The sequence below is a fragment of the Alosa sapidissima genome, chromosome 17 (assembly GCF_018492685.1).
Source record: "Alosa sapidissima isolate fAloSap1 chromosome 17, fAloSap1.pri, whole genome shotgun sequence".
In the NCBI taxonomy this organism is placed as follows: domain Eukaryota; kingdom Metazoa; phylum Chordata; class Actinopteri; order Clupeiformes; family Clupeidae; genus Alosa; species Alosa sapidissima.
In genome coordinates, this window is record NC_055973.1 from 12,499,409 (window position 1) to 12,510,590 (window position 11,182).

The 11,182-nt window shown below is 41.8% G+C and overlaps 1 protein-coding gene across 1 annotated transcript; it reads right to left on the reverse strand.

Moving 5' to 3' along the window:
* Positions 1–56: 56 nt before the first annotated feature.
* abcf2b (ATP-binding cassette, sub-family F (GCN20), member 2b) lies at positions 57–10,992 on the reverse strand. The gene is made up of 15 exons (XM_042067835.1): positions 10,908–10,992; positions 9,677–9,834; positions 9,148–9,360; positions 8,538–8,720; positions 7,456–7,627; positions 6,907–7,002; positions 6,596–6,698; positions 5,724–5,819; positions 3,863–3,982; positions 2,169–2,258; positions 1,959–2,069; positions 1,774–1,836; positions 1,532–1,660; positions 1,072–1,275; positions 57–866 (listed from the first exon to the last, which is right to left on the reverse strand). The coding sequence occupies exons 2-15, from the start codon at positions 9,810–9,812 to the stop codon at positions 750–752; spliced, it is 1,833 nt and encodes a 610-aa protein (XP_041923769.1). The 5' UTR covers positions 9,813–9,834; positions 10,908–10,992; the 3' UTR covers positions 57–749.
* Positions 10,993–11,182: the final 190 nt, after the last annotated feature.

Genomic DNA, 11,182 nt, shown 5'->3' on the forward strand with positions numbered 1-11,182 from the left:
GTCACTACTGACCATGGAGTTTCCATAAATGAAATGAAGTTTAAGCTTTCAAAGGCTTTCATTTTCAGGCATTTTAATTTCACATAATGTCATATGTCATTGTCAGACTCAAAATTGTGCGCTCTACTTTAGATGTAAAAGCAAGAGTATCTCTCTCAATTTCTAATATAGAATCTCTAGAAAGAAAATGAGTTGCACAACCCCTTCACCCCACCTTTTGGTTCTGTCACCCATTACTGGTCTTTTACAAATTTGACTAATATCCTGGCTAACTAAATTTCTTGATTAATTTGTAAAGAACATTTGGAACACTGGGCGTTTTCACCAAAACTACTAGAAATGCACATATTTATTGTGACGTTACTATTGGCATAAAAATATTAAATAAGACATTCAAGACATCTCATGCCCCGAACGGCGCAAAAAACGTAAAACTGCTGTAGTGTTGAAGTGTTGCTTTGACATAATGCATGAGATGCTGTGCACATTCTATGACTGATAGTGACTTATTGGCCGAGAACACCTGGTAATGACAATGGAATGCAGTCCACAATGCATTTTGAAACTTGTCAGGTACGTCCACTAGCACTGGCTCCCTCACTCATGCCTTATGTGCTTTTGTGGGGGAAAAAGATGCGTGTGGGAGTTGAAATGTGCGAGTCCACCAAAGAGGGGGAAAGGGGGGACACTGAGCATCCTGCATCTGCTGTCTGTAATCCACTACCGTTATTGTTCTGGACCCCAAAGCTTCAGACGTCATGTGTCTGTTTGTCAATTTTGGATTTTAGGTGCTCCTTGTATGCCAAGATGTCTCTGTTCCATTTGGTGATAGTCTGCTTCTCACACACCCAGATCTCATTAGCCACCTAGAACAAAAGGATTGGAAGTCAATTAGCCAAAGCGGTTCTAGTTAGCAATACAGATACACATTGAGTCACATATCATATATGAATTCAGACTAGAACTTAGACTGACAAAGAGAACAGCACTCATTGACAATTGAAATATCATGTTAGATAGCCTGTTTTAGTCTTTAACCAGACAACAGACATCCGACCAAGGCAGCTGTACCTGCTGAATGAGTCGGAAGTCATGGCTGACTAGCATCATGCCGCCCTCAAATTCGTTGATGGCTTCTGCCAGTGCATCGATGGTCTCAATGTCCAGATGATTAGTAGGCTCGTCTAGAAACAGCATATGGGGGTTCTGCCAAGCCAGCCAGGCGAAGCACACACGGCACTTTTGCCCGTCCGACAAGTTCCTGATGGGACTCACCTGAACAGTACGAGGAAGAGAAGGAGGAGATGAAGCTCGAAAATAATAAACGTAAAACGTAGAGTTCCTATATAGACAACATGGATGCGGGTTTATTGGTTATATAATCCCCATTAGATGGGACATTAGTCCCAGCTATTCTTCCTGGGTTCCGACAGTATAACAATATGATACTTAGGTTAAAAGTTCATTACCTTAGATTAACAAACATTAGGTTAACAAAAATACATACAGATGACAGGTTCCATCTGCTCACCTGCTGTTTTCCCGTCAGGCCGTAGCGACCGATGATCTTCCTCATCTCTTCCTTCTCTTTGATCTCGGGGTAGCACTTCATCATGTACTCCAGAGGAGACAGGTCGAGCTCCAGCTGCTCTGTCAGGTGCTGCAGGGGAACACGAGGGCAGAACTACCTCACCTGCCTGCTCAACGTCACTCAGCATTTGGGAGGTTTTTTTTGTTCCAGGAGGACTGTGAGACGCCACAGAAAGGTCTTACCTGGTGATATCTGCCAATCTTGACGTGTGAGTGTTTCCTGATCATACCATCTGTGGGGAGCAACTGGGGAGAAGGAAAAACACACATGAGAAATGAAAGTAAAAAAAGGACAAAGAGTGGTGGAAAAAATAACACCAAAAAGAGGGCTGGATTGGAGTAATCTAATAACATTAACTCAGAACTACCTCTCCCATCAGTAGTTTGAGCAGTGTGGATTTGCCAGCGCCATTTGGACCCACCAGAGCCACTCTGGTGTCCAGATCAATACCAAACTCCAGGGTTTTGTATATACATGGCTGAGAGAGCAATGGAAAAATAATCAATATTAATTTTAATCATTTTTAAAGCAAAAATTGAAATTTCTGAAGGACGTGTGGATGAGGTAGTGAACTCACTGTGTCCTCTGAGTATCTGAAGCTGACATTCTGGACCATGATGACCGGAGGCGGGATCTTCCCACAGGGAGGAAAGTAGAATGACAGCGTCTGTGGGGTTGGGTGAGGGGACACAACCAGGGTTCTAAATTAACTTTTTTGATCAGCAGCCAATGTGGATGGTAACTTTCTAAAGTTACTAGCCAATCATAATTTCTACTAGCCATTTTTTTTCCGGTGAAAATAAGAGAATTATGAGTTTATGAGATGATCTATCTATCTATTTCTCTGTCGATATCATCCCCTGCTTCATTCCTCTTCTTAATAAAAATGAGACATCAATTATTATCAACAATGACAAGCCAGCTGGAACCTGCCACTCGTTTTCTCTCCCTCTCGTGTGCGCTCAGACGCGTTCTCAATTAAATGGAGTAGCATAGGGCCTACGTTCAATTTGGATCTTTATAGAGAGGACCTGAAAAGTATCATCTTTATGTAACATTCTGTTGGTGCATGTTGACATTGTATAGCCTACTTTCTCTAACAAGAGTGAAACAGTTTGGAGTACAGCTACTATTTGTTGGTCCCTCCTCTGTCTCGTGCCCTATGCACAGTGCGTGATGCGTCTGGTGGTGGTGATCACTGATCAGGCAACTTTTTAAAACTGAAAATTTTCGCTAAAAGCTCCTCACGTTCCATCTTCAGCTAACTCCATAGACAATAAAATAAACGACCTTGCTGCTTCAGGTTTTGCGGCCTCCTTACATGACATCAGCCCCCCACAAAGGAAATAGGTAAACAAAATGCGTTAATTGCGTTAAGATTTCGTAACACGTTATGTATTTGTGTTATGTACATGTGTTATGTACTTTTTACTTTACTTTACTGGCTAACTCCCTCCTCTTTCAGTCTATGCTCCCTGCTCTGGCTCCGTTCGTTCTTCTAATTCCTTGTGTTTTCTGGTAGACGCTCCGTTCGTGTCCATGGTCTCTCGCGCTGGTTTCACTGCAAACTGCGCGCAGCCAATGGGCGTATGAAATGTCATCACGTAGCATTACGGCACAGTGGTCATGGGAAATGTAGGAAGTACTTTATGTATCATGCATGTAATGCCTCATGCATCACCGGCCAAACTGGCTAGTAAGTTTTTATTAACACCCGCCAGAATAAATTTTAAGCCGCATTTGGCGGGTGTTAATTTAGAACCCTGGACACAACATTGAGCATGCGGCAACTGCTATCTGTAATCCATTACGGTTATCGCTCTGGAGTCATATCTCTATAGTTATTTTAGTGAGAAACCACAAACATTTTTGAACTGCTGGTGCCATCTAGAGACAATATGAAGTAATCATCTGAGAATCTAGTCAGAAAGTTCCCTCAGGCTTAAAAATATATATTAGTGCTGTAAGAGGCTGAGAGCATGTGTACTGTGGCCATGTGTGTCACCATCTAAATGCCAAATATAACTTCATCACAAAACCACTTTTATGAGAGGAGGGCTAAGTCAGTCATGTGTCTCTACAGGACTTTAGCTGTAGTGATAATTCAATTATTATCACTGTTTGGACTTGCATGATATTCTGACGTTATACTCATCTGAAACAACTAGTGGTTAACCGAGCTCTAAGTTGCAGTGGAGGATAAGGAGGAGGAATGTGGAGACATTAGAGTTGTAGAATCACAAACATGCTTGAAAGTGGACAGCCCCTCACCTTGTCATTGACAACTCGCTCAGTCAGGCCAGAGGCGACCATCTTCTGCAGGGTCTTCTCCTTGCTCTGTGCCTGCCTGGCCAGCTTGGCAGAGCCGTGACCAAACCGTGCTATGTAGTTCTACTCAGGACACACAGAGAAAGGAAAATGTTATTCATATGAGTGGATGATGAAGGACATGTGTAACAATACTAAGCACAACATATATACCTTTTTCCATACTATATCTATAAGTATTCATACTCCTGGCAAATATTGATGTAATTTGTTTTGACTGAAAATGACACTGCCACATGGCTAAAGGCAGAGGTGGGAGTAAGTCACACATGCGCAAGTCACAAGCAAGTCTTGAGTCTTAACCTTCAAGTCTCAAGCAAGTCCAAGTCATTTTTTGTGACGGTCAAGCAAGTCAAGTCAAGTCATAGCTTGGGTCAAGCAAGTCAAGTCAAGTCATAGCCAAATCATACAAATTCATGATGATTTACCCATTTTTCATTTTAAAATAAGCTACAATAGGCTAGTTATGAACTGCTGGAGTTTTATTTGTAACAAACAAATACATTGCATTCATTCAAGCCACATATTCTATAATTCGTTCAGATGTAGGCTAAGATGAAATGTATACAAATAAAAATAAATGTATTTCAAGTAGACCTATTATAAAATAGCCTATTATTGTTTCAATATGCCTCAAATATTAGGTAAGCTACATCAAATCATGAAAATATATTCAAACAGTTCAAGTTACACCTGTCCTGACCTGTCACATCTCGAGGGACCCAATAATGTTGAAAAAGTGAACTAATCAATCAATCAAACGCTGCCGCCAATGTCACTGCCAAACTTTGACAAGCGCGACAGCGCAATGGGTTTTAGGAGGGTTTAGGACCGTCAATGCTATATCATATTATACATAAGCCTAACATGTGAAGTAAGCTACTTTTCTATGCTGATTTCTGGCAGTTAGCTAGGCCTACTTACTGTTACTGCACTTACTTTAGGTTACATTGGCAACATTTTCGCTATATATCAAGATTAAACTTAGAATGTTTAGAAATGTTTCACTTTGATATTTCACACATTTTAACCTAAGTCTGTCTCATTTGATCTGGCACTTGCTGTTGGTCTGTCGCGTCACTTGGTAACAATGACAGGTTTGCTCGTGTGATGCATGCAACAGCACCTAAGGAGATTTTCTAAAATCGTAAAGTTAACTCCTTAATTTCTATGAAAAAAATAAAACATCAAGTAATTTCAAGTCATTTGTCTCAAGTCTAAGTCAAGTCTCAAGTCATGAATAGCAAGTCAAGTCGAGTCTTTTATACATGTTGATCAAGCAAGTCTCAAGTCCTAAAAAATGTGACTCGAGTCTGACTCGAGTCAAGTCATGTGACTCGAGTCTGACTCGAGTCAAGTCATGTGACTCGAGTCCCCCATGTCTGGCTAAAGGTTGGAAGACATTAAAATGTTAAACAAGATAAAAAGACTTATTTTTTTTATTCAATGTTTCTCCCACATTGTCTTACAACCTTTTGGCATGTGGCAATGTCATTTTCAGCCACAACAAACTTGGTCAAGAGAAAATCCACAATAAATCAATATTTGCCAGGGGTATGAATAATTTTTTTCCTAACTGTATAACACTAAATTCATGAAATCAGGTCAACTTACACGGCTGTGTAAGTTGACCAAGTGGTCTACTTGGCATACAGCATGCCGTGTGAATGCCTGCCGACGAGCCAAGGGCTAGTCTTAATCCGTGCCTGGGAACCAGGCCAGGGTGCCAAGTCGACGAGACACGTGTGAAAGGGAAGGGGAAAGGGAGGCTTCTCTGCAGGCATGCAAGGCTGGGCCGCCTCACCTTCATATGTGAGATCTGGTCCTGCTCCCAGTTGAAGCGCTTCATCTGATTCTCCTCCAGCTCCTCTCTGGTCTTCACATACTGGTCGTAGTTGCCCTGCAACCAGTTAAACATAGGCATGCATGAGACGTCAGCTGACACTGACTGAACATAGCACAGAACTCAGTAACATGTACTTCCCATTTCTTTCCCTTTCTATAATAATCGATACCTAAAGTCTCCTCTGCTTTTTAGCTTGAATGTTATTCCTCATTTTTGTAAATTGTCAAATTAATGTCAAATTAATAAATGAAAATGTTAACGAAGTCCCCCAAGCTTGAAGCAGAGCATGTTTGTCTCCATATTCCTTTTTATAAAAGAAATAAGGAGTTAGCCATCATTTAAATTCTAGAGGTTGCCATTATAATCGCTGTTGGTGTTCTAACTCAGTTAATCTTAGACCTGTCTCTAGCGCTCTGTCACTTCAAAGACACCAGCAATGGGACATAATTAGAAACAGCCATAAAGACATCAGATCCTGCCTTCTATGGCTGTGATTAGTGTCCAGTTGGCTTTAGGCCCTAACATCCACTCCTGGTGTATGTCCAGGGGATCTGACAGGAGGGTGCTACCTCAGCTCGCATTAACCCAGCAAGCTTCTGACGCACCAAAACGCATCAGAGAAACTACACTAGACTAGATACTTGTATGTGTCATGGTCTTAATTGCCTATACAGTGAGTGTTAAAATGAATGATTTTTTTAAGTGTTAATTCTTTTTCTACATGCGTGTCTATGAATGAGAATTTTTTCTCCATTTTATGGAGTATACTTTACTTTTTTTAACTGAGCTATGGTGACCCACATCAGTGAGAATTGGCTGCTCTTTATTACCGTGTAATACTTCAGTTTCCTTTGATGCAGGTGGATGATGTTAGTGCAGACACCGTTCAGGAAGTCTTGTGAGTGTGATATGAGGACCAGGATTCGCTTGAACCTGATAGTTAAAGAAGATGACTTAACACACACCTAACAAACTAAAATGTAAGTATTTTAGAACTATTTTAAAAAAGGTAATAGTTCCTGTTTCTATTTTTGACTACCAACCAAATACATTGGTAACTGCCTTTCAAGACCAGCAAAGAGTTATATGATCATGGAAGAAATGATTCACGTTCTCCAAGCAATGAAAGGCAAGTACTCACGACTTGAGCTCTTCCTCAAGCCACACACAGGCATCCAAGTCTAAGTGGTTAGTGGGCTCATCGAGCAGCAACATGAAAGGCTTGATGAACAGAGCTCTAATAGAAACAAAGACAGGGGAGAAGAGAAAATTAACAGGGACAAGATGTTTCACAGCAAATGGTTAATTTAGCCACACACACTAACACACACAAACATAGCCATGTGTAGCTGTGTATCAGTGTATCAGTGGTCCAGCATTCTTGGAGTGATAAAATGGCAAAAACGTTCCAGCTATTGTTACACAGAGAATGTAGGTAGTCCTACTTAGCCTACAGCAATGCACAATGTGGGATACATGGTTGTCAGATCTTGGTCAGTTCTGTAAGAATTGAACTATGAAAACTATGATCACTGTCTTTGTATTCTGTTATACCCTATTTCCAGCTCAAATGTATTTTCTTGCTTCAACTTAGGCAAAAAAAAGTAAATCTGAGGAAAACCGTAAACATATTTTCTGGGCTATATGCATACATCTTAGGCAATATTATAAATCTGGCCCAGTCACTCACCGGGCCAGCGCCACGCGCATCCTCCAGCCTCCACTGAAGTCCTTGAGCTTCTTGCGCTGCATGGCCGGGGTGAAGCCCAGGCCGTGCAAGATGCGGGAGGCGCGCACCGCCGCCTTGTCTGCGTCCAGCTCCTCCAGGCGCTCGTACAGCTCCATCAGCTTCTCACACTCAGCTGAGTCACAAACAAGCAGAGGGTATACACAAATATAAGAAACATGATGGTGGGACACTGTAATATCATTGGAAAGCTTAGGCTCTTTCACGATACTTGTGTGTGAAGTATGGAAGTATGTGAAGAATGGACTGGGTGTTTTATGAAAAGGAAACAGAGATGGTTTACTGCACTAAATTGTGCTTTAGTGCTAAGTTGTAAATTATAATGGAACACAGAGCGCCTTTGTGAGCTTAGCTTATACAGAGCTCCCTAGTCTTTACACTGTTCACAGTCTTTTCTTTGATAAGGTGAACCTCATACTCTCCAACATATCTGATTCATACCACATAACTACAAGTTTTAGAGAACATGATTGAATGAATGGAACTGGGTTCATAAAAATATAATAATTTCATGCAATTCAACTGCAGAAAATAACAGCAGGGCTAGTTCTTCAGAAATGTTTGTGTGTGTGTGTGTGTGTGATGGCCTGTTAGCCCTTCTGCTTGTTGTCTCTCTTGTCTACAGGTGTGTCAGGAGTCCCCAGGAGCTAATGAGCTGATGAGCAGCAACTGTCCAAATAAAAGGGCTGCTTTCCCTCTCCTTGAGAGGGCCTTTCTTGCTTTGGGTTTTGGACACGCAATACTGCACTCAGACACACTGCAAACATACAACATCCATGCATTACTGACAACTGACTTGATCCCATCTCACACTCTTTGTTTGTTTGTTTGTTATTTGGTTAATTTGATTTGGTTAATAAATCCGCAGGTTAGTTAAAATCTAACTTCTCGCTCTTATGTTGTGGCCTTACCCCTATGCCATAACAGTGTGTGTGTGTGTGTGTGTGTGTGTGTGTGTGTGTGTGTGTGTGTGTGTGTGAGAGAGAGGGAGATCCAGAGAGAAAGTGTGCAGGTGTCCCACTCACCGTCTTCGTGTGCTAGTCGTTCAGCTTCCTTCTCCAGCTTGAGCCTCTCCTCATCCACTTCCATGACACACTGCAGTGCAGTCTTCTCACTGGGCTCCATCTCACGTGTCAGGTGGTAGATGTCAATATGCTCAGGGATGGGGACCTCGCGATGACCAATAGCTGACAACAGCATGGACTTGCCTGTTGGTAAGAAGCCGGAGTGGATTAATCAATAGATGCTGAATAGAGCTGATACATTAAGAAATCGTGGTATGTGATGGGAAAGCATTAAAAGAGTAAAATACATCATGCACAAATTCACATGGACTTCTACCATTACAGCTATAAATGTAAAGGTCAATGGATTATACATTCCAAGTGCTCATTTGCTGAAAACAAGCATGAATTGATCTAAAGACCGGCAGCTTCAGGGCTAGACCATTGAACTGTCTAATAACAACTATGTCCATCCATTTCCCCTCATAATAACCACATAAACGTCTATGCCACATACTTCCTGTTAACACTTGGTGTTAAAATGCTTCTTGGGTGGCTGGATCACAATTGGACAATGCTATCGCTAAATACAAGTGAAGATGCTGTAAGCCACCCAGAGAGGTGTCTGTACCTGTGCCGTTGAGGCCGATGAGTCCATAGCGGCGGCCCGAGTTGAGTTCCAGGCTGGTGTCGCTCAGGAGCTCCTGGCCGTGGAAAGTGAGCGAGAGGCTGCTGATGTGCACATCCGTGCTGTTGGGGTGAGACGCCAGCACCCCAGTCACGGCTCGCGCCTCCATCTTCCGCAGCTCAAACTCATCCAGCTCCTTTGTGAGTGACGCCACATCTGCAGGAATAAATAAATATAAAGAAAGATTGAAACTGGGGTTGAATGTCAGATGAGCAGCTTCAGGAGACTAAATCATGGGCTGGATTCAAGACAATGTTTGTAAAAGTTAGGTGTGCAGTTGTGGAAAAAATACAAAGTGTTTGTTTTGATTCGAAATTGTACTGCTAGTTTAAACACATATGCAGGCCATCTTACTAGGAAAAAGCTGTATCACAGAGTAATGAAAAAAAATATTCAACTGATTAAAACAAACCCATGTTTCTCAGTGTTTATGCTACAGCTGTTTTCAGCATACCGCTGGCATTGTACCCACCTCCATTGACAGTTCCATTTTGCTGGTTCTCTTGATCTCCCTCGCCATTCACCTCCTCTGTCTTTTTGACACGTTGGCGAGCCTTGGCTGCCTCCTTCTTTTTCGCAGCCTTCTTCTTGGCCAGGTCAGAGGGCATGGCTGCGGCAAAGGACAGCAACCTAAGACAAAATATTGCCCTGTCGGTGACCCCAGAAGTATTGGCTGCTGGCTGCATTATGCAACACTGACTTAGCTTGAATTTATCCTCACACATTTACAGCACGTTATGATGTACATGATTCGTATCAGTAATAATACATGTGCTCAATTGTGTTCATGTAGGTGACTAAAATGATCACCAACTTTGTTTCAACGTTTCATATTCAACCTACAGATGTCAGGGAAAACTGCAGTTCCGAACAAACATTTGATGAACCAATATGCGATTCTGACAGCTAAAACAAGACCAAGATGTTATGTAACGCGCAGGGCGCATTGGGAGCTTATTCGGAAAAACAGCGCATGGCAGCACTGCGCACTTAGCACAGTGCTTTCGGACTGTGTGCCAAGTCTTGGGACAACTAGGCCGCTAACGTTAGCTATCTGGAAATCGCAAGTTACCATAGGCATAGCGGATAGAGAGCAAGCTAACATTAAATATCATCTAACACTGACAGCCTTAGAGACATGATATGAGATGACTTTCAATTTTAAAAACGCAACTCGGTGACATCTAGCTTTCTGTTTAAGCATGATTACCTGTTCTAACCAAACACCGGTCATTTGCTAACATAGCTATTAGCTATTATTTGCTAATAAGCCAAAGGCCAGGTTTAGAAAGTACTCAACAACCTGTAGTAACTTTAGCATTAGCTGACAGGCATACCCTGCAATGTGTCAATTCTCAATCGCCATGAGTAACGCATTTTCCATTCTGTATTACTGCTGTCGTACTTCTAAGTATTATCACTGCATTAAAATATTAATCGGCCATACTATGTAGGAATATAATTTCATGAACTTTCAGTGGTCTATCGGGTGGCATGATGGCTAAAATTCATTCGAATGACCAGACTGACATCCACGTTGTGTCCAAGAGCTAGATAAGTTCTCTTGTCTTCACACTGACACAACATATCCGACAATGTCAGTTTTCCCATGGTCAACATTTGTGGACGATAAATAATTTTAATAACAATGCTAATGCAATTATTTGTAATTATATATACACATGGCTTAGGAGATGTCTTACCTTGGTCACCGTGATCTGGGACACTCTGTACCAAATGTGGCGACAACAACGCGCGTTTCTCTCCTCCACACACCGAGCAGATGATGAGTCGTCATACCATATTTGGTCAAGGGCGGTAAAATTCAGTCTCCGCCCCTCTGGGAGGGCCTAGAAATAGGTCTTGCACCCGTTGGCTTCCCAAAATACTGTAATTTACTTTATTAATTTGTATTTATTTTATTACTTTATACATTTACTTTTTTTTAATTTATTTTACAGAATAAACAGGCAACACA

Coding starts and splice junctions, on each gene's coding strand:
- abcf2b (XM_042067835.1), bottom strand. CDS start 9,812: ATGCCCTCTGACCTGGCCAAGAAGAAGGCTGCGAAAAAGAAGGAGGCA. Junction 9,361..9,676: donor AAATGGAACTGTCAATGGAG/GTGGGTACAATG, acceptor TTATTCCTGCAG/ATGTGGCGTCACTCACAAAG. Junction 7,003..7,455: donor ATGCGCGTGGCGCTGGCCCG/GTGAGTGACTGG, acceptor TGTTTCTATTAG/AGCTCTGTTCATCAAGCCTT.